The 26,837-nt window shown below is 39.1% G+C and overlaps 1 protein-coding gene across 14 annotated transcripts in view; it reads right to left on the bottom strand.

The window, feature by feature from the left end:
- The window catches only part of AHCYL2 (adenosylhomocysteinase like 2), a 168,807-nt gene extending 142,451 nt beyond the window's left edge, over positions 1-26,356 (bottom strand). For 2 of the 14 annotated variants that reach the window (XM_005609359.4, XM_005609360.4), the window contains exon 1: positions 25,397-25,833. In XM_005609359.4, coding sequence (XP_005609416.3) covers positions 25,397-25,762 — 366 coding nt within the window. In that variant the 5' untranslated portion in view covers positions 25,763-25,833. Of the gene's footprint in view, positions 1-25,396; positions 25,897-25,973 lie in introns of those variants that run through there. The other 12 variants (XM_070265049.1, XM_070265051.1, XM_070265052.1 and 9 more) reach the window with 12 other exon arrangements.
- Positions 26,357-26,837: the final 481 nt, after the last annotated feature.

Raw genomic sequence — 26,837 nt, 5'->3', positions numbered from 1 at the left:
TGATTTGTTTTTTTGATAATTGCCCTATTTGTCAACAAGAAAAAAATAACATGATGATGGCTAGCTTGCTTTCTGTCTCATGAAATTTTGTTTAAAAAATTCATAATTTGGGGCCAGCCTGGTGGTGTAGTGGTTAAGTTCCCACACTCCACTTTGGCGGCCTGGGGTTCACCGGTTCAGATCCCAAGCACAGACCTAGCACCGCTGGTCAAGCCATGCTGTGGCGGCATCCCACATAAACAATACAGGAAGACTGGCACAGATGTTAGCTCAGGAACAATCTTCCTCAAGCAAAAAGAGGAAGAATGGCAACAGATGTTAGAGCAGGGTCAATCATCCTCACCAAAAATAAATAAATAAAAATTCATAATTTTAAAGTTATTCTTAAAATAAGTAAGCATAATTATTAAAAACAAGTAAATTAAATAGATGTAAGTGGGATAAAAGTTTATAAGTGAACTTTTCCCCAACAAATATGTTTTCTGTTACTTAAAAATAGTTTCCAAAATCTTTTTGGTAACTTGAAACCTTAAAGCTATACTAAGTTAAATTAAACAATGAATATCCTTTGAATATCTAGATCCAGCTCCAAATAAGATGAAATACTGAAACATTAATCACTGAATTTAAGTTGACCTATTTTTGGCTTCTTAATTTTTACAGAAACACAAAAGATATTGGGTCCACTAGTAAACATGCCCTTTACCTTTACCCATTGAAATATTATACTATAAGGAAAGAGTATACACCTATAAAAAATGTGAGATGGCATATTCATAAAATTTGCTAATCTGTTACAGGACACTGGTATGTCACAGGCAATTCACCATTATCTACTTCCTAATTTTCTCAGTAAAAGAAACGCTACTAATGGTTAAAAATTATAATAAATATATGTAAATGAAGCTACTAGGAATAATAAGAGTGAAAAAAACAACTGTATGCAAGTAAGATGTGTTTTTAATAAGGAAAGTGTGAGGTATGAAGGATGCATTTTTGTCAGGGGAAAAGAGAGTAATTCTGTCCTAAAGTAGAATGACTGGTTGTCCAAATAAGAAAGATGAATTAAAAAACTAAGCAGATGTAAAAAAATATTGTACAAGGTCTGTAGAAAACAAATTTTAAGTGTGCTCAAACTGCTAAGATTGAATGGATTTATTTATAAGTTAAAAAAAAATGATGAGCTTTATCAAAACTATACTGACACAAAACTAGAATGACAAAGTTTTCAGGGATTACTGACCTGCTCTTATCAAGAAATTGTAAAAATGTTTTTCTTTGCCTTTTAATTAATCTGCCTAAGAAACAAATATTTTGTATCTTATCAAAATAGTTTCCTGGGCCGGCCCAGTGGCGCAGTAGTTAAGTTTGTACGTTGCGCTTCGGCGGCCCGGGGTTCACCAGTTTGGATCCCAGGTGCAGACATGGCACTGCTTGGCAAGCCACGCTGTGGTAGGTGTCCCACATATACAGTAAAGGAAGATGGAAACGGACGTTAGCTCAGGGCCAGTATTCCTCAGCAAAAAGAGCAAGATTGGCAGCAGATGTTAGCTCAGGCCTAATCTTCCTCAAAAACAAAAATAATAATAATAATAATTTCCTGCACTTCATGTTGCCTTTATCACGTCTTTGATTACTTAAAAAATAAAACTGAGGGGCCGGCCTGGTGGTGCAGCAGTTAAATGCGCACGTTCTGCTTCGGCAGCCCGGGATTCCCTAGTTTAGATCATGGGTGTGGACATGGCACTGCATGGTAGGCCATGCTGTGGTAGGCGTCCCACATATAAAGTGGAGGAAGATGGGCACGGATGTTAGCTTAGGGCCAGTCTTCCTCAGCAAAAAGAGGAGGATTGGCAGCAGTTGGCTCAGGGCTAATCTTCCTCAAAATAAAAAAAAATTTTTTTAATAAATAAATAAAACTGAGTCTTCCCAGTATTGAAGGAGCTAAGGTTTTTATTTCAAAGCTATGTTACTTCTTATATTTGCCTTTAAAATCTTTTACTGTCACTTTCATTAGATGAATAAGTATTGTTTCATAGTGACCTCTGACCCTATTAAATGTTCAAACCTTTTGCCATTTTTTACAAACTTCTTGAACTCAAATTCTAAATGAAGTCTTTTTAACCTCAAAGTAACTTGAGATTTCCCAGCAGGGCCCTAGAAAATATCAAAGGATTTGTTATTTTACCTCATAAAGAGAAATGTTAAAATAATAATAATAATTCAGTTTATTTGATATATTAAATTGCATGGAAAACACTATCAGATAAAATGGGATACTTAAGCTTCCATAGGTTACATTTTTATGGGTAAATGTTACTAATGTAGGTATTCCAGAAATTGTATGAGGCTCACAGAAATTTGTTAATACTCTCATTGTCCAATTATGTTAAAATGTTGTGTGCCCTGAAATAACCCAGTTTCCTTATCAAATGAATTTTCATCACATCTGCAGCCTCAATCATTTTATGTCTTTTGTCATCCACAGACAGTTTCTGTTTTACTCTGATTCCTCTCTGAAAACATCCGAAACTGCTAACCAAAGATCAGGCAGAACAGGAATTAATTAAATGGGACTGAATGAACCAACGAAGAAAGACTATAATTTTTTACGGCCTTCGTGTTTGAAACTTTGCTGGTTCTTTAATGTTCTATATTCCACATATAAAGCACTCCTTTCTCTTTTCTCTTAAGCTATATATAATTTACTGCAGTTTAATAGATTACATCTTGGTAAACACAAATGGAACATCTACCTTTTCTCCCTGCCTGATCTCTCCAGAATTTGGAAACTCTTATGAAGTGTTCTTATTTTCATGACAATACAGTTATTTTAATAAGTTCAATAAGAATCTGTTCGCCTTGTTAACAGAATATAACTGGAAACACTGGTTATATTACTAAGGCTTTGACTGGAATATCATACTTAAGAACAGTGCATAAAATCAGATATGATTAGACAGGATTAAGGAACTAAGATTGATTTATGGAGCCAATGCTTACAAAGCCCTCTTGGAAAAACCAGCCTGGTACTTAGCTTAGAGTTCCCAGCCTCACTGGTGAGTAAGGTCACCTTAAGATATCTTGGGGACCTCAAAAAGAAAGGAATTCACCCAACTCTACAGGTGCTGCAAGTGAAATCTGGTGCTGAGTTCTTAGTTTGGCTTCCTAACCTCCAGGGGTTTTTAAAAATCTCATCTGAGATTCCTTATGAGAACTTCTAGAAAACTTAAAAAGGCCTGTGTGGTCAATTACCATTCTTGTTGCACTTATGTAAATAACCAGGCCAAATCTAATGAGACCAGACATTTCGTAAACAAAAATAACCTCACTTCAGTTCTCTTTGATGAACAAGGAGGGTGGCTGTAGAGACAAATTTTCACAGTTGAATGGAATACTATATAGTGCACTCCTGTGGGTTCTCAATTCTTCTAGTTTCCTCAAATATCTATCTACAACTCTCCAAACTAAAAGTCTCAATTTCTCTCCCACCCTCTTGACTTCGCACCACTAAGAACTAAATCTGCCCTTTTTCCAAAGCCCTGCAAGCCAAAGGTGGACAACTTGATATAACATTCAAAGAAATCACCACAATGGATCATATATGGACAAGCTTTGTGCCTGCTGCTGTGTGGATCACTCATAAAGTTTACTGGAACAACCGACTGCATCATCAGAGACATTCAAACCGCAAACCAGGAAATTCATTAGATCGCTGGATGCTTGTCCTCACTCCATCATCTAAAGATGCTTCGAGACTAACATCTAGAAATCTCGACTGACTACGCTCTGGACTCAAAAATTGAGTTTAAAGCTTGTTCTTCTTTTTTTTTCTTTTTGAGGAAAATTAAGCCTGAGCTAACTGCTGCCAATCCTCCTCTTTTTGCTGAGGAAGACTGGCCCTGAGCTAACATCCATGCCCATCTTCCTCTACTTTATATGTGGGGCGCCTACCACAGCATGGCTTGCCAAGCGGTGCCATGTCCATACCTGGGATCCAAGCCAGCAAACCCCAGGCCACTGAAGCGGAACGTGTGCACTTAACTGCTGCGCCACCGGGCCAGCCCCTAAAGCTTCTTCTAATCATTAACGTTTGTTTTTCTTTTGTTTTTATAGAAATGCCCATCATTAAATGCCTGATTGCTCACACCATATAAAGGCTTAACTTAGGTGTGTGCCCTACTCCCACCTATTCCACTGCCTCCTAAAATGAGATACCACTATTTAACTGGACTGACCTATTCTCAAGACTGAAAGATTGGTTCAGTGGGTTATGGGACAATCTACCAACCGAGTTTCTGGACTGTGAAACTTTTTGGGAAAAGTTTTAGACAGAGGGAATAATGGCATTCAGAACACATTACCCTCAAATATGGCACCTTAGCAAATTGACTACTTTAAGCTGAAGGGATATGAAAAATGGTAGGTGTAGGAAGGACTCTCTGACCTCCCCTTGTCCTCTGAAGCAGGTCAAAAGGCCCTTACGTAACTATAGAGGGAGGAAAGGAGCACCCTTATCTCCAAAGATGGAGGGATGCCGAGAAGAATCCAAACGAACAGGCCTCGTGAAGTTACCCCCAGTTTACTGCCCTTAGCTCATATCCTTTTGTTCTATCACATTTTCCCATGACTTTCCACATCTCATCAAACCTAATGTAAAAAGACTCAGGTTTAACCACTTCTTCAGGTCTTCATTTCCTTATGAAGGCTCCTATGTCAAGTAAACTTACCTTAAATAAATCTGTATGCTTTTCTCTTGTTAATCTGTCTTTTATCAGTCCAATTTATAGGGCCCCAGCCAGCCATCCCAGGAGAGTAGCAGGAAAAAGAATTTTCCTTCTTCTACATTATCAAGCAGCATGAGAAATACAGATGAAAAAATTATGGGCTAATGAGCTCACTGAAGCATCAGTGACGCACAAGGACAAAGGATAAGGCTGGGAGCCAAAAACTTCAGCTCACCTCCTGATGTTCAAGTTCTAACAGTTCTCCATGTTGTAGCAAGGTCCTAGTCAACAAACCAGAGAGAAATGGAGAAGAAGACTCAAATCCCAAATATTAATTTTTCATTTCAAGCAACCCAAGTGAGCTGTTAAAATCAGAATGTATTTATAAATCAATTACAACTAATAAATGCTGACCCAACTTGAAAGGAAAAGATTTAGGAGTGAACAATGCCATTTTACTAAAAATATATCAATTTCCTAAATGATATTCATAACTATTCCTTTCTGACAATTGGGTATCCCAAAGGTTTATAGCTAATTATTGAAGCAGGTTCCTACAAAATTACCCAAAATGAGTCACATCTGGCTAGGCCTAAAATCTCTAAGAAATGATGTGAAAATAGTTTGAATAATTGCCAGAACCATAGCACAGATTTACTTTGAAATCTACCAAACTGTAAAGGAAAAGGGATAGGTTTCAAACTTTTTAAAATGTACATATGTAAGAGCATAACAACAAACTTAGTAATATCTAGCTTAATTACTAAGAGGAAACTGGAAAAATTTTCTATTTAAGCTAAATAGACAACAATCCGTACTCTGAAATGCTTTGAGGACTAGAGAATGAAAATTCACCCTAAAGCCAAGCTAATTTACACTAATCACTCCTCTTTATGCAAGTATCACAAAACAGACTGATTTCATCATTCTTTCATTCAAAACCTTTACTATCTGCCAGATGCTGACAATACAGTGAAGGAGAAAGATGTGGTCTCAGCCCTTGAAGAGTTTACTCTAAGGGATAAGGCACTTAATTGAAATATCACACATAAACTTATCAATCAAGGTATGCAAACCTCAGTGTCTCCATCCACGAGAAGAAGAGTGCTGCCTGTGGATCTTATGAGAACAGCTGAAACAACAGGATTGGACTACAAAATAAAGTACACTTATTATTTGGACATGTAGTTTAGTTTACACACAAACACATATATTTTTACATTAAAGAGAAAATATCACAGAATCTCTCCCCATAGAAGGAAAACTATAATGAACTTTAAAACAGCATCAGGGAATATAAAGGCTTCACTTTTTTTGGTCACAATCTAGATACCACAGACTTAAACATGGACAGGCAGCCTATGAGCTGCCAATTTAGATTACTGATTAAAACAATAACTCAAAGTAGAAACTTAAAGGGTATCAAGGTTGCCTGATTGTACAAGAGATAAAAGGACTGTCAATTTTATAGCTAAGATAATGTCAAGCAGGTGATACCACTAATACAGGCCAATTTATCCAGTCTCTCAATCAGTTAAAATTAAGACATTAAAGAATGTATTAGGAGAAATTTGCCCTACCAACTATCAGCTAATTATCACACTTAATGGTGAAAGACTGAATACTTTTCCTTTAAGATTGGGAACAAGGAGAAGATGTCACTTCTCACCGTTTCTATTCAACATTGTACTAAAGGTTCTAGACAGTTGAATATGGCAAGAAAAAGAAATTAAAGGCATACACATTGGAAAATAAGAAGTAAAATTGTCATTTGTAGATGACATGAACCTCTATGTAGAGAAATAGAAAGAATCTCCAAAAAACTACTAGAGTAATAAGTTTAACAAAGTTGCAAGATACAAGATCGATATACAAATATCAATTCCACTAACAGGTATATATCAAAAAGAATTGAAAACAGAGAACTCACACAAATACTTATACACCTGTGTTCATAGCAGCGTTATTACTAATAGCCAAAGGTAGAAACAAACCAAATGTCCAACACTGGAAAGGAGAAACAAAATGTGGTATATAGATACAATGGAATATTAGTCAACCCTTAAAAGGAATGAAATTGTGATATGTGCTACAAAATGGATGGACCTTAAAAACATTATACTAAGTGAAATAACCCAGATACAAAAGGACAAATATTGTATGATTCCACTTATATGAGGTATCTAAAGGCAAAATCACAGAGACAGAAAGTAGAATAGAGGTTTCCAGGGGCTGGGAGAAGGAGAGAAAGGGGAGTCATTGTTTCATGAGTACAGAGTTTTTGTTGGGGATGATGAAAAAACTGCGAGTATAGACAATGGCAACAGTTACACAACACCATGAATGTACTTAATACCTATGACTTGAACATGTTAAAATGGTTAAAATGATAAATATTATGTTATGCATATTTTACCACAGTAAAAAAAATCACTTGTATTTCTATATACCAGCAATAAACAAGCTAAAGATAAAATTAAGAAAACAGGGGCGAGCCTGGTGACGCAGCAGATAAGTGTACACGTTCCGCTTCAGTGGCCCAGGGTTCACCGGTTCGGATCCCAGGTGCAGACATGGCACCACTTGGCACACCATGCTGTGGTAGGCATTCCACATATAAAGTAGAGGAGGATGGGCATAGATGTTAGCTCAGGGTCAGTCTTCCTCAGCGAAAAGAAGAGCATTGGCAGCAGTTAGCTCAGAGCTAATCTTCTTCTTCAAAAAAAAACATAAAAAATTTTTTAAAAAATTAAGAAAACAATTCCATTTATAACAGTATCAAAAAAATAAAACACTTGAAAATAAATTTAACAAAAAAAGTGCTAAGCATGTACACTATAAAGTACAAAACACTGCTAAGAGCAATTAGAGAACATCTGAAAAAATGGAGAGATGTTCCATGTTCATGGATTGGAAGTCTCAATATCAGTAAGATGGAAATTCTCCCAAAATGACTTACAGATTCAACACAATCCCTATCAAAGTCCTGGCAAGCTCTTTTGTAGAAAATGACAAGCTTATCCTAAAATGTATATGGAAATTTAAAGGACTTAAGATAGTCAAAATAATTTTAAAAAAGAAGAACAAAATTGGAGCAGTTACACTACCCAAGTCCAATACTTATTATAAAGCTAAAGTAATCAAGAGAGTATAGTATTGGCATCAAGATAAACAAGCAGATCAGAACAGACTACAGAGTCTAGAAACAGACCCACACCATCTATAGACAACTAATTTTCAACAATGGTGTCAAGGCAATTCAATAAGAAAATAACAGTCTTTTCAACAAATAGTCCTGGGACAATTAGATATCTATATGAAGGGCAAAAGATTAGGCCCATTCTCTTACCCTATAAACAAAAGTCAACTCAGAATGGATCATAGACCTCAACGTAAAATCTAAAACTATAAAACTGCTAGGAGAAAACATAGAACATTTTTGTGAACTTGAGTTAAAGATTCTTTAGACATAACACCAAAAGTACAATCTATTAAAAAAGTAATAAATTGGACTTTATCAAAATTAAAAACATTAGCTCTTCAAAATATATCATTAGGAAAATAAAAAGACAAGCCACAGACTAGAAGAAAACATTTGGAAATCATACATCCAAAAAAAGACTTGTATTCAGAATACAGAAAGAATTCCTACAACTTAGTAATAAGAAAACAACGCAATTTAAAAATGGGCAAATGATCTGAATAGACATTTCACCAAAGTACATATACAAATGGCTAATAAGCACATGAAAAGATGCTCAACAGCACTAGTCACGGGAAATATAAACTAAAATCATAATAAGATAGCACTATGCAACCACCAAAATGGCTATAAACAAAAAGACTGATAATGCCAAGTGTTAGCAAGGATGTAGAGAAAGTGAAACACATACATTGTTGGCGGGACTGTAACATCATACAAACACTTTGGGAAAGTCTGCCATTTTCTTAAAAAATTAAACATAAACCTAACACATGACCCATCAAGTCCACTCCTAGATATCTACCCAAGAGAAACTAAAACATATATACACACAAAGACTTACCAACATGATTGTTCATAGCAGCATTATTCAAAATAGCCAAAAGCTGGAAAAAATCAAGATGTCCATCATCTAGTAAACTGATAAATAAAATATGGTATATCCATAGAATGGAATTCCATTCAACAATAAAAAAGAAAAACTACTGATATATGAATGAAACTCAAAACATTATGCTAAGTGAAAAAGTTGGACACAAAAGATTATATATAGTATGATTCACCTATATAAAATCTCCAGAAAAGACAAATCTATAAAGAAAGCAAGCAAATCTGGGGCCAGCCCCATGGCCTAGTAGTTAAGTTCAGCATGCTCCACTTCAACAGCCCAGATTCGGTTCCCGGGCACGGATCTACACCACTCATCAGCAGACGTGCTGTGGCAGCAACCCACATACAAAAAGAGAGGAAGTCTGGTACAGATGTTAGCTCAGAGCAAATCTTCCTCAAGCAAAAAAGAAGAGGAAGATTGGGAACAGATGTTAGCTCAGGGTGAATCTTCCTCAGCAAACAAAAAAAAGAAAGAAAATCAGTGATTACTTGGGGTGAAGAGTGGGAGCAGGGATGGATTGCAAATGGAAAAAAGGGACTTTTTGTGGAAATAGAACTGTTCTAAAACTGGACTGGTGTTTTTAAAACTCTACATACTTCATACCCATTAGGATAGCTATTATAATAAATAAATAAATAAAGGTTAAAGAGGTAAATTTTACATTATATATATCTTTTACCACAGTGAATAAACTACAAATATATTTATTAACAGTCATTGAGCTGTAATTTACAATGGGTGAATTTTATCCTATGTAAATTTTACTTCAATAAAGCTGTTAAAAATAAAGAAAGAATACATTAGGAGGAATTTACCCAAGCAAATTCAAGAGTTATCATAAAATTCGAGCACTTAGAAGTGTGGTATCGGTAAAGAGATTGACAAAGAGATCAATGAAACAAAACAGAGAACCCAGAAACACAATGGATACAGAGTATATGACAGAAAGTGGCATTGAATATCAATGGAGAAAGGATAGGCTTAGTCAACAAATAGGACTGAGACAAGTGGTTTATCCATAGGGAAAAATAAAATAAAACTAGATCATCATCTCACACCATAAACAAAAATAAATTCCAAATATATTAAAGACCAAATTGTGAAAAAACAAAATGAAACACGTTAGAAGACTATATAGAAGAGTACATGACCTCAAGACAGGGAAAAGTTTGTAAAACAAGACTCAAAACGGACAAACTATATACAGAAAAAACTTGATCAATTTTATTTATTTATTTATTTTAACTTGGGCTCTTTGTAAAGCTTGGCACCTGAGCTAACAACTGTTGCCAATCTTTTTTTTTGCTTTTTCTCCTGAAATCCCCCCAGTACATAGTTGTATATTTTAGTTGTGGGTCCTTCTAGTTGTGGCATGTGGGATGCCGCCTCAGTGTGGCCTGACGAACGGAGCCATGTCCATACCCAGGATCCAAACCAGTGAAACCCTGGGCCGCCAAAGCCGAGTACACAAACTTAACCACTTGGCCACGGCCCCGGTCCCGATCAATTTTAAAATAAAAAATATAACCTCTGTATAAAAGTCATAATTTAAGTAAAAAAAAAAAAAAGAAAGAAAGCCACAGGCCAGAAGATACTTGCAAGACATATATGTGATAATAGATTAAAATGAGTATATCCCAAGAACTTTTACAAATCAATAAGAAAAGCCAATGAAATTCCAACAGGAAAATGGGAAAGAACATAAACACAGATGACATCTTACAAAAAAGGAAATCCAAATGTACTACAAACATATTAAAAGGGGCCAGCGCTGTGGCTAAGTGGTTAAGTTCACGCACTCTTAAGCGTGATGCTGAGGTGGCATCCCACATGCCACAACTAGAAGGGCCCACAACTAAAATATACAACTACGAACTGGGAGGCTTTGGGAAGAAGAAGGAAAAATAACAAAAAAATTAAAAATAAACATATTAAAAGATGCTCAATCTCACTAATATCCAAGGAAATGCAAATTAAAACAACAAAGATATCAATGCACAACTACTAGACTGACAAAAGTTCAATATCTGACAACAGCACATATTAGTAAGGATTCAGAAAACAGAAATTAATAAAACCAATTTACAAAGCAATTTGGGAATATCTGGTAAAGTTGATATATCTTAAGCAATTTTGCTTATCGGAATATAACCTAGAGAAACTATCATACACGTGCATAAGGAAACATGATTAAGGGTGTTCACTCCAGACTAAAAGAAAAGAAAAGAAATTTAGTAGGAGAATGGGTATACTGTGGTATATTCATACAATGAAATACTCCATAGTACTTAAAATGAATCAACTAGAAAATCTACACGTTATCACAGGCCGGTTAAAACTTAAAATAGAGGCTGCCCCGTGGCCAAGTGGTAAAGTTTGCGTGCTCCGCTTCAGCGGCCCAGGGTTTCACTGGTTCGAATCCTGGGCACTGATATGGCACTGCTCATCAAGCCACGCTGGGGCAGCGTCCCACATGCCACAACTAGAAGGACCCACAACTAAAAATACACAATTACGTACCGGGGGTATTTGGGGAGAAAGAAAAAAAAAAAGATTGGCAAATGATGTTAGCTCAGGTGCCAATCTTTAAAAAAAAAAACCTCAAAATAAAGTTGAGTGAAAAAAGTAGGATGCAGAATAACATCTACTCTATAATACCATTTATGTTACGTTTTTAAACATACAAAACAATGCTATATATTGTTTATCAATATACAATTCATATTGATAAACAATATATAGCTAAAGTATTAAAATATGAAGGGGAATTATAAACAGCCAAGTTTGGACAGCAGTTACCTCTGTGATGGGAGGAAGAGAAGGGAAGAAAAGGAATGAACACAGAAGGGGTACAAAGGGGTCTTAATTTTATCTACAATGCTTTTTATCTTTAAAAAATATCTACAGAAAATTCAGCAAAATACTAACATTTGTTAGTTTGAGCAGTGAGTACAATTTTCTCAGTACTCTTCAACATGCTTGGAAAAAATCATTTTTAAACAGGCTTTTGGTCAAATGAACACACATGTACCAGGCAGCAAGAGAAAAATATTTATCTCTTTTTGGAACCAAGATTTGTAAAACTATTCTACTAATGTCTCTCTGGGGTCTAACCCCCTCAGTGTGATAGAACCTTTCAAGTATTTTGGCACAAACCTGCTGTACGGTTGAGTCTTCTTTTCCCTAACAAGATCTGTTTCATAAAATGATGCTGAAGATACTAGAAACCCTGGCTATGTGGATACCAGTGATCTATCAACCAACACAATCAGTGTGCCATCCCCCACCCACATCAGCGTAGTTTAAAAATCTTTTATAACTAAATTATTCCCAAATCATTCTTAAGTTTCACCACAAGTCTCTACGAAAACTTAGACTACAAATGCCAACAGCTAAAAAACGCAAAATTACATCTCTTTCTAGTTTTTTTTTTTAAAGATACGCCCTGAGCTAGCATCTGCTGCCAATCTTTCCCTTTATCTTCTCCTCCCCAAAGCCCCAGTGCATGTCTGTATATCCTAGTTGTAAGTCCTTCTAGTTCTTCCACATGAGCTGCCGCCATAGCATGGCAAATGACAGACAGGGGGTGTGGTTCCACAACCAGGATACAAACCCGGGCCACTGAAGCAGTGAGAGCACCAAACCTTAACCACTAGATCATCAGCCTGGCTCGCTCTCTCTCTAATTTTAACATAATTTTCCCTCGCAATCCTATATTCTTCAGTCCCACACACCCAATGGGGACTCAGTACAAGTACTCCACATAGGTACAGTGTTTCTGGATCTTCCGATCCTGGGCAGATTTATGTGACTCAGATAGCATTGAGGGAGTGTCTTAATTAGTGCCAAGGAGAACCGAGCATGGAACTTTGCTTAACCAGCAATCTAGGATGCAAGCTCCTGAAAGAAAGAGGACAATGACTTTCCATCCAAGCATGATGAGTACATCAAACTGAAAATGATGCCCAGGAACAAGCAGTTCGAGAGAGAAGAATTCAAATAAAACTGGCTTTATAGCAATCAAAGTTCTGCAGACCCAATGACAGCCCATCTGTTTTTGCTCTATTTTCTGACTCAGTAAAAAGTACCTTAAAGAGTATACTTGTCCCTTCTCCTCAAAATAACTATGGAGAACACTACTCAAGTCCTATGAAAATCTTGAGTTTTAAGCATTACCCATTGGGTGTTAGTGTATGTGTGTCTCTCTCTCTGTGGGGTCTCTACGTTTTTGTGTGAGTCTGTGTGGGACGTCTCTGTGGGTGTGTCTCTGTGTGTGGGAAGGGTCTGGATAGAGGGATCGTGAGGGGTTCTGCTGTATGTGAGGGATCACTGTGTGTCTGTCTTTACATCTCTGTGTCTGTCTGCGTTTCTATGTCTCTATGTCTATCAAGTATTTGATTACAAGTTTTATAAGTTTTATTATAGATGTCTACCCTTCCACAAAACCCTAAAATGAATTTCTTACTTCTCTACTCTGAGGTTTCATAGAAGAGAAACATGAAATAAGACCAACTGCTAAGTCAACATTATTCAACAATGAGTAAGAAACTGAGGTTCTGGTGGGTATACATTAGCAGAGAACCAGAGTTGCCTGAGATTGTGCATTTCTAACAAGCTCCCTGGTGTTGCCAATGCTTCTGGTCATGGACCAGCTTGAGTGGCAAGGATCTAAAAGATTCCAAACTACTGCCTCTACCTATAATTAGATTTCCCATGATAGATTTTCCGAAGTATCCTCTTACTGACATGTGTATCAGATCAGCTTGAGTGTTATACACCTGACCGTAAATTAGAATTTATCATTTTGTTTTAAATATGAGTCTCTTGTGAGTTTGGCTTGAACGAGCCAGTCCTAAAAGGTGAATGATCTCTAGGTGTACTAAAAATGTGAATTTCTGGATTTGCAAAGCTGGAACATGGAAACTTCACAAAGGTTCTACTACATTGTGAAGCCTCCTGGGTGGACAACCAACTAGTTTCCCTAACGTGATACACCTCGATTTCAATGCTGATCTCTTCAAACTGCAACAATTCCTGCTTCCAGTATTGCTCATATCAAACTATACTGTATTTACTTATTTCCATATCTACATTCCGTACTCTCTCCTTGAGGGCAAGAATGATACTCTGCTGCTGTAATAACTCTATCTCTTATCAGTGTTTAGCACACAACACATAAACGGTTTTTGCACAAAGGAAGCTCACAATGTGTCAGGAGAGATTATTAGACAAGTATCCAAAAGTAGTAAAGTTCTTCTCTATTTCTATAATACAGCCCAGCAGAGACCCTAAAAAGGAACTAGCATTAGCATCTATCCCTCGTAGAAACAACAGACATGAATGTAGTAAAAAATTCCTGTTCCATTTCTGTCTCCCAAAGCAAAGTGACTCAAGACTAAACTCAGTCAAGCTCTATCCAACAAAGCTTTGTTGAAGAAGACACTTTATCTACCTGCCAGGAAAAGAAGTCCTTCTTTAACTTGGAGCAGGCAATGTCAACTTTGAAAGGCAGATACACACAACTATCTAATCAGGGCAAAAATTTCTCTGACTACTGTCTCATCACACATACTCAATTCTTGGCAACGTCTTAAAAAAAAAAATCAGATTTCATTTTGCAAAAGGACCACACAGTACTACATTTTTCCAACTTAGAATTTAACTGCAGAAGGTAAGTTCCTCTGCAGACCACTGTTGCACAGGATATATATTTGAGATATCGCTAAGGCTCCAATGTCTTTTTTTTTAATGATTTTTATGTTTTTTAAAAAAATTTTATTGATTGATTTATTTTGTGAGGAAGATTAGCCCTGAGCTAACATCTGCCATCAATACTCCTCTTTTTGCTGAGGAAGACTGGCGCTGAGCTAACATCTATACCCATCTTCCTCTATTTTGTATGTGGGATGCCTGCCAAAGCATGGCTTGATAAGCAGTACATAGGTCCGCACCCAGGATCTGAACCAGCGAACCCCGGGCTGCTGAAGCAGAGCACACAAACTTAACCGCTATGCCACCAGACTGGCCCCTCCAATTTCTATCAAAAAATAATCTATACCCACTAAACAATAATAACTATGTTTACTTACAAACAGTAAGTAGAATTTGCTAAAATAGCAGTGCTTCTATGAATAACTCATTATAAGCACTAAGTTGGTACTACCAAAATGGCAAATTTTAGTGTCATTCTTGACTTAGATAACAGTCGGGGCTGGCCCCATGGCTGAGCAGTTAAGTTCGCGCACTCCGCTGCAGGCGGCCCAGTGTTTCGTTGGTTCAAATCCTGGGCACAGACATGGCACTGCTCATCAAGCCACGCTGAGGCAGCATCCCACATGCCACAACTAGAAGGACCCACAACGAAGAATATACAACTATGTAGCAGGGTGCTTTGGGGAGAAAAAGGAAAAAAAAATCTTTAAAAAAAAAAAAAGATAACAGTCTTCAATCAAAAGTGACTTCTACATGTCTAGCTAAAACTTAAGAAAGAAAAACAGTTAAGGAGGACAAGTTAAAGAGAAAGAAAGAGAGTACAAACCCGAAAAAGTAAAACATTAAATTTTATTTGGGGACAAACAGTTCTCTTACATTACAAATAGCCCCTATCTTACACTACAAACAAAAATAAATCCCAGATGGATTGAAGACCAAAACAGAATAAACACAACCATTAAAACAGTTGAAGAGGGGCCAGCCCGGTGGCACAGTGGTTAGGTGCGCATGTTCTGCTTCAGCGGCCCGGGTTTCGCTGGTTCGGATCCCTGCTACGGACATGGCACCACTTGGCATGCCATGCTGTGGTAGGCGCCCCACAGATAAAGTAGAGGAAGATGGGCATGGATGTTAGCTCAGGACCAGTCTTCCTCAGCAAAAAGAGGAGGACTGGCAGCAGTTAGCTCAGGCCTAATCTTCTCAAAAGAAAAAAAAACAGTTGAAGAAAATATAAAAGAATTTGTTTATAAACCTGGGGTTGGAAAGGCCATTCTAAGACACAAAATGTTTAAGCCATAAAGGAAAAAACTGGCCAATCTGACTACATAAAAACTTTTAAAATCATAAAGTTATAAGTCAACAAGAAATAGAGTAGGAAAAAATATTTGCAACATATACACAAAAAATTGATATCCAGAACATACAAAGAATTCCTACAAGCTGACACGAAAAAGACAAGTCAATAGGAGGGCAAGGATCTTTATGTTGTTCACTGCTATATCCCCAGCACTGGGCACATTGTAGTCACTCAATAAATATTTGTTAAGGAACTGGCAATTACAAGAAAAAGAAAATAAATTGCCAATATATGCATGAAAATATTCTCAGCCTCATTATAAGTGGGAAAAATGCTAATAAAAACACCAGGGTCAGCCTAGTGGTGTAGTGGTTAAGTTTGCACACTCCACTTCAGTGGCCCAGGGTGTATGGGTTCAGATCCCAGGCACGGACCTACACACTGCTCATCAAGCTATGCTGTGGCAGCATCCCAAGTACAAAATAGAGGAAGACCGGCACAGACGTTAGCTCAGGGCCAATCTTCCTCAAATAAATAAATAAATAAATAAATAAAAATAAAAATAAAAATATCCACTATTGGTGAAGGTTTTGTGAAAGGGTTGTCTTGTATATAGTTCGCTGATGTGTAAAATGGTACTACATTTTTGAAGGCAACATGACATTATATATCAAGTTCAAAACGTGGATATCTTTCAACTCCAAAATTCTACTTTTAGGTATCTATCCTAGAGAAACACTTATACATGTACACAAAGAGAATGCATGCAGATAGTTACTACAGTACTTTATAAAGAAAAAAATTAAGTTAAGTGTACATCAAGAGAAGAATGGTTTAATAAATAATAATGGTATAGACTTTGGAAATCAATTCAGCAGTTAAAAAGAATGAGATAGAGATATGCGTAGTGATATGTAAAAAGCTCCAAGACATGCTGTTAAGTGAAAAAAGCAACCTGTAAAACAATGTATTTATAGTGTTTTTATTTATGTACAAGTTATTATAAATCTATAAATTTCTCTATGTATCAATATAAATGTAAAGTCAGAGAAAAAGGTCAAAAAGATAAATTGATAGCAAAGGTCACCTCTAGGGAGGGGAATGAGACCAGCTAAAGGCCAAGGAAGGACTCTGCTTTATTAGATTGAATTATTTCACAAGAATATATTCAAGTATTACTTTTGTAATTAAAAACAATTTTTTTAAAGAAAAATACTATAAATGCATTTTACTGATATGAAGAAAACAAGGAGAACATATTTTGGGGATTGGACAGGGAGATAAAAAATGCCATTTTGGATATCTTAGTTTTGAAGTTCAACTATAAGCAGGCAGTTGTACACGCCCAAGATTGGCATTTAGAAGAGGGATCCTGGCTAAAGAAATAATTTGAGGAGTTGCTGGTATATAGATGATATTCAAAGGCATAGCAATGACTTAGGGAGAAAACACAATGGAAAGAGCAGAGGGCCCAGGATCAAGTAGAAAGAGCCAACAAAGAAGACTGAGGAGTGGCAGCCAGAGAAATAAGAGGAAAACTGGTAAAGAGCAGTGTCATGGAAGCCAAGAGAAGGGAGTGTTTTGGTAAAAAGTTGGTGCCAAAAGAAAAAAAAGTTGGTGTCAAATGCTGCCAAGAGGTCTGATATGGTGAGGGCTGGGGGGGAAAAAAGACAGCAATGTTTCCCAATCCGATGGACATTAGCAACTTTAACAAGAGGGCTTTGTCTGGGTCAGAGCATTGGAGTAGGAGTGGGTTAAAGAGTTGAGGGAAAGAAAAAAATGTGTATATAGCACGTACTGAAAACTCCTTTAAGAAGCTTAGCTGTGAAAGGGAGTAGTAGAAAGACAGGATCATAGCAGAAAGATACAGGGGTCAGAAGGCAGAGTTTTCCAAATGGGAGAGATTAGAGCAAGTTGGAATAGTAGGAAAGGCTGTAGTAGAAAGAGGAAGTAACCAAAGGAAGTACTTTAAGAAGACAGGAGAATGTGATTAGAGCAGCTGTGGAGGGACTGGTCTTGATAGAATGAAGGATACTTCTTCTAACATAACAGGTGGGAAGGAGAAAAAGATGAGCCCCAGATGCAAGTAAGTTTATACAAAACTTGGGGGGTACAAAAAGGAGCGAATTACCTTTTGGTGGTTTCTGTTTTTATAATAGACTATAAAGCATATCACTGGTTTAAAAAGAACACATGTGGGGCAAGCCCTGTGGCCAAGTGGCTAAGTTTGCACATTCCAGTTCGGCAGCCCAGGGTTTCACCGGTTCAGATCCTGGGCATGGGCCTCCCACGGCTCATCAGGCCATGCTGAGGCAGCGTCCCACACAGCACAGCTAGAAGGACTTGCAACTAGAAAATACAACTAGGTACTGGGGAGCTTTGGGGAGAAGGAGGAAAAGAAAAAGACTGGCAACATAGGTTAGCTCAGGTGTCAATCTTAAAAAATATACATATATGTGAGATTAGAAATAAATAGAGATGGTATGAAATAGTCATTTGCAGTGAGTGGTAAAGTGAACTTACTAGAGAAATGTATAACATTGCTAGGCAATGATGATTACACATACGAGGCTATGGTTATGAATTTATAGTGACATCAATCTGCCTGGTTTTCTGATTTTCTCTAGCAACTCTCTGCTCCAACAATGCAAGCAACTAAGAAGGCAGATGGTTGGGTTCAACCAGTACATCACTCAGAGTTCCACAAACAGCAGAAGTCAACTCTGGCTGAATTAACAGAAAAAGAATTTACAGAAAGGATATGAGGTAGCTTTCAGAGCAGAGAACCTGCTTCAGGGCTACACAGCTAAAAACCACCACCCAAAATCATACACAGAACAGGCCTGGCAGATGTCATGATTACAAATGCCAAGCAGGAGATGCTGCAGCTTGGGTTGCACCATTATGTTCTGGATACAGGGGCCACACTAACAGCACCCCCAATGTTGCCTCTGTTACTTGATCTTGCTGCCTGAGGCTGACGCTGCATAGGCATGTGCTGATAAGGGAGGGACAAGTTGTAGAGAAGACGGTGAAAAGATTTTGGGGGATTGGATCAGCTGAGAAGATGAAGAGAGTAGTAAAAGAATGAGTATTAGGAAGATAATGGATGACTGGACATCACATAGAGACCAAGGTAAACAGCGATATGAGGTATGGTGGTTTAGTCTTCCCCTCCAAAAGGGTGCACAGAGCGGCCTTAGCAGCAGCCTACATGCAGTAGCTTAAGCAGATTTCACATGGGATTTTGGTCAGAAAAGTAGGGGGTTGGCAGTGTAGCAAGGCCTCCCACTGTTGCTATTGGCAGTGTTTCATCTCACTAATCCCAAAGGCATCACAGGTTGGCAAAGCCACAAGCAAATTAATTATCCTCTTTGAGCTTATATTTTCTCATCTGTGAAAAAAGATAATTTTCATCTGATAAAGTTATGATTAAATGAGATGAGAGAGAGAGAGATGCCTAGCAGACAGTAGGTATTCAGTAAACGGTAGCCATAACTGAAGAGTTATAACTGAAGTCAAGAGAAGAGTTTCCAAGAAAAGGTAGTCAACAGTATCAGATCTTTTAGAGTGATCAAAAGGGTTCACAATAGAGCATTGCAGAAGATAAGTTTGCAGGGAAGATGAAGCCAGTTTTAGTCTCAGGTTAACTTTCAATGTCAGCTTTGCAGTATTCAGAAGGGCTTTAAGGAAAAGCCTGATATATAGTCAGAAACTCCACCAGTAGCTCTAAAACCTGTGTACCCTTCCTTAACATAAGTACTGAGCTAAGAAGAACCAGGTGCCCCAAACAGACACATTTCTACGGCTAGACCCTTGAAAAAAAGAATAGGAAATTACAAGCTATTAATGCAGCGTCCAAGGGGGAAAATGGCTAATTGAATTGTTGTAGAATATAGTTGGAGAAGAGGGAGACTGAAAATCATATACATGATATGTCTTAAGTCATTTAATCAAAAATAGTTTTAGACTTAGAACTGTTACAGAAGAAATTTCAATCCACCGCTTTCTCCTCTGCTCAGCTTTCACTGAATCTCAGGCCATAGGTCATTTAGACTATAAAAAGCTCCTACAGTGGGCCAGCCCCACGGCCGAGTGGTTAAGTCTGCAGGCTTGCTTCGGCAGCATGGGGTTTCGCCAGTTCGGATCCTGGGCGCAGACATGGCACGGCTCATCAGGCCATGCTGAGGCGGTGTCCCACATAGCACAACCAGAAGGACTTACAACTAGAATATACAACTATATATTGGGGGGCTTTGGGGAGAAGAAGGGAAAAAAAAAAGAAGAAAGAAAAAAGCTCCTACAAATTCTACAGAAACCTGATCAAATTTACTAAACTCTTATTGGGTAAATGGAATTTCAGCTCCTCTAATTGTGCCTATCACCTGAACGTGATGGCACAGCAGAGGGCCAGGGCAACTACCAGGACTATTCTCCCATTCACCTCAGTTGTACCTCTCTGAAGTATTTAAGCAAGAACTACCATGAAAGAAACTACGTATTTTTAATAAACTCAACTTGACAACAGTCTGAATAAAGATTCCAAAAATCTCTCCTTTGTTTTTCTTTCACTGTAAGGGAGAGGATCACTTTCAAGGAAATGATATAATAAACTCACCCTCCCTTTTTCATGAACTATCCATTTCTTGAATTAACTGGACACTAAGGACCTAAGTAGTCTTCCTTAAGACGTAAAATACACAATTGCAACTTCAGCACTGAGCAACCCCCTAAAAAAACACTTAATGTTCAATCTCTCCCAGGTCCAAGGAGAACAGAATTCACAAATTATGCTAATATAGGGGCCAGTAGAGGAAGTAAAGTAAAGTAAAGTAGAGGAAGATGGGCACAGATGTTAGCTCAGGGCCAGTCTTCCTCAGCAAAAAGAGGAGGATTAGCAGATGTTAGCTCAGGGCTAATCTTCCTCAAAAGAAATAAATAAAGTTAAACCTTTGAAAACAAAATAAAACAAAACAAATTATGCTAACATAAAATAAGAGCTGCTTTCTCAGAAAATTCATAAATATTTGGTAAATGTATGGTTAGACATTAAATAAGTTCAATAAATAAAAAGAAACTACCTGTTAGTGAGATAAAAACATCCACAAAAAATAAACAGATTAACTAAGATTTAAAAGGTTCAATCTGAGCTTTGAACAGAGAAATACTTCAACTGAAAAGAAACAGAGTTTGAGCTTTGGAGTCCAACACATTTGAGTTCTGTTAGCTCCATCACATTGCTAAATGTATAACCTTGAGACAAATTCCTTAATCTCTTCAACCCTCAGCTTCCTCAATAAAACAAGGATAACACTACCTATCCCTGAGAGTTCTTAAAAGGACTAAATAAAATAGTATATATAAGGCTCTAATACAATGCCTGGTACACAGCAGGAATGCATAACAGTATGCTGCCCCCTCTAATTTTCAAAAAGTTTAATTCTCTAATTGATTCATAGAGATAGTGGGACTTAAAAAACAGGGAAAACCTGTTAGTTGGACAGGAAGGAGGAGCATATTCCTCAGGCACTCCAGATTTATTTATAACTTTGAAAATAAGAATAAATTTCTCAGATCAGTAAATTACTAATGTGAAAAAGCATCATAGATCTTGAAATGCTTTTCTATACAGTCATGCACCACATAACAACATTTTGGTCAATGATGGACTGCATATACAACAATGGTTCTGTAAGATTAGTATTATATAGTCTAGATGTGTAGTAGGCTATACCATCTAGGCTTGTGTAAGTACACTTTACGATGTTCACACAACCATGATATCGCCTAACAACACATTTCTCAGAACATATCCTTGTCGTTAAGCAATGTCCAACTGTATATAAGATATTCTTCTCCTCTTTTTTACAATTTTACAAAGAATTTTACAATTCTTTGAGGTTCTACATTTGTACAATTTTTTTCCATCCTCCTCTTAAAGCCCTGACTCAGACCCTCCTTACTTTGGTTTGGGGATGACCAACGCGTTACTCCAGACAGACATACCTTAGAGTTCACTGAATATTCTGAAAGACTTCTGGGAGAAAGCCAGAATCCAGCAACCAAGAAGTTAGAAAGAATTGGTGTGGCATAATGAAAAGAATATGGGCTATGGAAACAGACAAAGGTTTAAGACAGAGGTTTAAGTCCTACTTCTGCGACTTTCTAGATGTATAACCTTGGCCAAGGCACTTTACCTCTCTGGACCTCATTTCCTTATCTATAACATGGAGATAATGCCACCTATACTGGTGTGGTGTTGTCAGGATTAGAAAAATGCCTAAAACAATTCCTGGCATATAAAAGGCCAATTAATGGTAACTGTTATTAGGGTCAATCTGCCAATTGCCTTTCTGAACATAGTACAGGGCAGTACTTTGCTAACTGGCAAAAACGAGTCATACTGCTCCCACATTCCCATGCCTATACCCAAAAGGTTCCATTTGAGTAATCTATAATTAAACAAATCAAGAGCTTAGGAATTCAGGGCAAGAAAGCACTAACATGGCTCAACTCATTCTCTGCTGACAGCAACAAAGCCAGTGCAAGGTTAATACGTGTGCCAAGAAAAAATAAAGAATCTGCTTGAACATAGTCATTATTGATACTGACGTAAGCACAAAGTAGTTGCGGTTCTTGGGCTCGCAGCCTTATTTTCAGAAAGTTTTAACTTCTCTGAAATAAATCCTCTCCTGCCTTGTTTTCCCTGCTGTGCTATGACATTCCTATTAACCTGTATTTTCAAGAATTCAGGGAAGAAATCCTCTCAACTATTACTCCTGCATTCACTGTGGAACTTATCTTCTCATTTCACAAATCACTTCTTACAGAGATTTTTGGTTTGTTGGGTTCACTTGATGTGAGCTTATGAAGAAAGATGCTATATACAAATACATCATAGCCATGATGACAAGATCTAGTCCCCAGAGCACCACAAGTTACAAAGATAAGATGTGACTGAATAACCTGCACACCAAATGTTCATTCTTACTAACTACTGTACTTGGGAATTCCGACTTTCGTAAAAAGTTTATTTCCCTTCTGTGGCTGAGCAAAGTAAGAAAACTAAGGAAGCTGATGACAGACACATAAATGCATTAAGGGAAACCATCAATGGAAATGTGACTTAAGATAAAAAAGCTTGTGTATGACAGTTACAAAACAAAAGCAACAGTCAACAATTACACAGCCAAAGGCAGGTATTTCAAATCCCTAGTACCCCCCCACACACACTGTAAAAAAAGCAAAAGGGAGTCAAGGTCAGAATGATTATTTAAATAAACAATCTAAGAATCAAGAAAGGCTCAACAAACAAAAATATCACATTGCAGTCCCTTGGTGAGGTGACTTTCAACTTGGGGAAAAAGGGCAGTCTCACGCACTTATTATAATTTAGCCAATTCAATATCAAGAAAGTAAAAGACTCTGTCCCCAGAAAGTAGCTTGGCAATGCCTTTAGTTGTGTCATACAGCTGCATCCTTGCCCAGAGCTTCACTTGCTTAACTTTCAGCAGAGAAGTTGTTTTTTCGGTTGCAATTAACATTGTAAGGCAAGCTTAGCCCTGTCTTCCATAGCCTTGAGGCTGCTGAGTAAATCTAGAATCATAGAACTTACATTTTGATGCAGGAAAAACAGGAAGGAGGTGGTTCAACAACAAGGAAAATAATCAAGAAGTACATGTAGAAGTAAGAGAAACAGATTGATACACTGGCCTGTGGTTTTCTAACTTCTTTATATAGAATTTATTGAATTGTATGTACCTTTCAGAGAAGGTCATCGTGGCATCCACTTAAGCTATGATGGGAGGAGAAATAAAATAAAATCAATTCTTAATAATAATAGCTATCCTTTTTTAAGCTCTTACTTATATGTGCCAAGTTCAATGCTAAAGCTCTCTACAAATATTTCTAATCCTCAATGGTATTGCCATCCTCATTTTATAGAAGAGGAAACTTAGAGTCAGAGAATTTGGAAATTACCCAAAAGCTAGTTAGTGAGGGTACTAGGATTCAAATCCAGGTCTGCCTGACTGTAAATCTCATGTTCTAAAAGTAATTTGTTAAACATTCTTGCCCTCAAGAAATCTAATCAAATTACAGATTTTATACAAAAAGACCCTTAGTCACAGGGAAAAGATCTGGCCAAAGTTATAAAGCAACTCAACTAGTCAGAAATATGTTTCAGATTTCCAGACTCATATCCAGGTACTATCAGCACTGATGCCTGTCCTGCCTCTCTTTCCTCCTATAATTCCTCCCAAAGGAGTTTCATATTGCAAATGACAAGAACACTGTTCTTTTGCATCATTAAGAAAATTCTTTCAGTCCTGCCTCTGACATCGTTTGTTTATCACCTATATTTGGGTAATTAGAATGAAAGGGTTATCTGTTTTAGACCTTAATCATGAGACTATTACAAACAAAAGTTAGGCTGGTTCCAATCCAGCCGAGTTCTACAGCAAAACCCATATAGACTTTACACCACTTTATTGCTGTTCTGAGAACGCAATTAAAAATCATTCGCAACAATAAACATAAATCACTGTGTTCGGAACATGTTGTGCCTTGGAAATTAGAGCCATCATCTCTTTTTATACGACCCACATCTCAGTCTTTTCCAGTATTTGCCCGTTTTTTCTGTGCTGATTCAGCTTTATGAGAAGAGAGACACCCCAGGGAGAGCCACTGTAAGAGTAACATGAGAGTATCACACATCCAGGCACTCTTACTCCTTGGTGTTCTGAGGTTACTGCCTCTTCAAAACTATGTCTGAAAGAAGGTGACAGCTGAGACAGAAAGCCCCACTAGGCTCGCCTTTCCTAAAAGTAGAAGCATTTCTTCCTAACACTTTGAGATCATAGTAAAGGAACCAATAGAACAATCATTCTCTTCATACACAGTCTAACAATCCTGGTGACCAGCTATTGAGCAGAGAGGACAAACCCCAGAGAAAAGAGTAAAGAGAATCTCTCCATCACCCTTCTACATTCAGAGAAGATGCCAGGATACTGCAGTACGTGGAATGAAGAGCACAGCATCAGTACTGCTCGATGGAAGCGAGTGGCCACAGAAAGGCAGAAAGTCATCATCTGCACAGAAACCAGACAACTGAGAATTCCAATGCGAGGGAACTACTGCTTACTCGTTCTCCAAATAGGAAAGATCTGTCCCCGCTTTTTGCTGGGGGAACTCTCACAAGCAGTAAGGTTTTTCTATGCCATCGGGGTGTTCTCCCCGGATAGTCTGAAAAACAACACACGAGAGTATGTCGGGGGCGTAGGGAGGAGTAGTATTAGGTGCCTCTCCTCCTCCTGCCTATTCCAAGTAGTAGGGGAGAGCGCTCCCTCCACGCTATCCACAGCGAAGTACCGGAGGGCCACCCGGACACTGCGCTCCCCAGCACTGGGGCCGGGTGGGGGCATCTCTCGGAGACCGGGTGTGAGGGGAGAACGGGTCTCTCTGCTCCCACGATCGGAAGGGAGGGCGTGGAGGGTGGTGCCGCCGAGCCGAGAGGATCTGCCGTCCCCCTCCCTCCCTCTCCGCGAGAGGCAGCCTGGCCCCAGTACCTTCTTGACTGTGCGCGGCGCCTCGGTGACGGTGCCGTCGGGGCTGACCAGGGCCTCGCCGCCGTCGCGGTGCCGCTGGTGCTGGTGATGAGGGTCGCTGCGCTTCATGGCCGACGCCTGAGGCACTTTCCCGGCGGCAGGGCTGAGAGCGGCGGCGGCGGGCCCCGAGCCCGGGCCAGGGGCCGGGGGCCGCTCGCCAGCGGGAGCTGGAGCCTCAGGGTCCCCGCCGCCCGCCGCGGGGGCCATGGCGCTCACGGCCGCCGTGCTCAGTGCCAGCTGCGGCTGCGCCTCGGAGGGGCTCAGGTCCTTCAGCTCCACCTCAGGCACCTTCGCGGCAGCCGCTGCTGACACGACCTGCACCGACATCACCGCCTCCACTGCAACCGCCGGCTCCGACTCCGGCTCCGGCTCCAGCTCCTGCTCGGCCCCGCCTCCCGCCTCCCTTCCCCTTCCCTCCCCCATTCCCCCACTCCTCCCCTCCATCGCCTCCGCTCCCACCCCCTTCCTCCGCCTGCCCGCCCGCCCGCCAGCCAGCCCCGGCCTCTCCCGGCCCCACTCCGCCCCGCCCCAAACCTACCCGGTCCGGCCCGGCTCGCGCGCGAGGCGCTACGGAACCTGTAGTGCGCTTGCTCCGCGCCGCACGCGGCGAGGTGACACTGGGACCTCAGCCCCCGACCTACACTGCGCGCTGCCGGGGGCGGGACCCGCGATGCCTCCTGGGAAATGTAGTCCTAGTGGAGAAGAGAAGGGGCTCTAGGGCCCGCGACTAACGGAAAGGAAAGGAGAGAGAATGGGTGACACGACGAAGGGGATGAGGAAGACAAGTCTCCAGAGGAATTGTGGCTTCCGGAGAGGGGACGCCAGAAACCCTAGGGTTAGGAAGGTCGGGGAGGAATGACTCTCTACGCTGACAGCGTGAATTTCCTCCATGTGTGCGCTTCTGCGATCATGTGAGCCGGCGTTTAAAGGAAAAGCGCCTGCGTCACGTGAGGAGAGCGCCGGCCTCGGGCTTAAAGTGGCTTATTTTTTTTGCTTCTGTGGAGTCGGGACCGTAACACCTTTCTCAACTTTAATGGCTTTGGTTTTAGAAGGAATAAAATACGGCCTTGCCTGCTGTGGCGATTTCTGGCATATTCTAGGTTTGAAAGATTAAAATAAATCTAAAAAAGAAGTAGGTATCGCTAGGTCTAAATTTCAAGGCTAAGGAATTACACGTTGCCTTAAGCGAGGCCAAATCTTTTGACCTATTAATTCTAGTAGAGAAATAATATGAAATTCAGATAAATATATCAGCAGAAAGGAATATTAACTAAAATATGAATAGTGATTTCCTTAAGTGATGGGATTTGGGGTGATTTTTTAACTTACTTTGTACTTTTCTGTATTACTTTAAATTTTTACATTTATTTTAGAAAGTGTAAGTCCGAAGACACGTATGGCA

The sequence above is a fragment of the Equus caballus genome, chromosome 4 (assembly GCF_041296265.1).
Source record: "Equus caballus isolate H_3958 breed thoroughbred chromosome 4, TB-T2T, whole genome shotgun sequence".
Lineage (NCBI taxonomy): Eukaryota > Metazoa > Chordata > Mammalia > Perissodactyla > Equidae > Equus > Equus caballus.
Note: the sequence above shows the minus strand (reverse complement) of the source record. Positions and strands in the feature narration are given on the sequence as shown.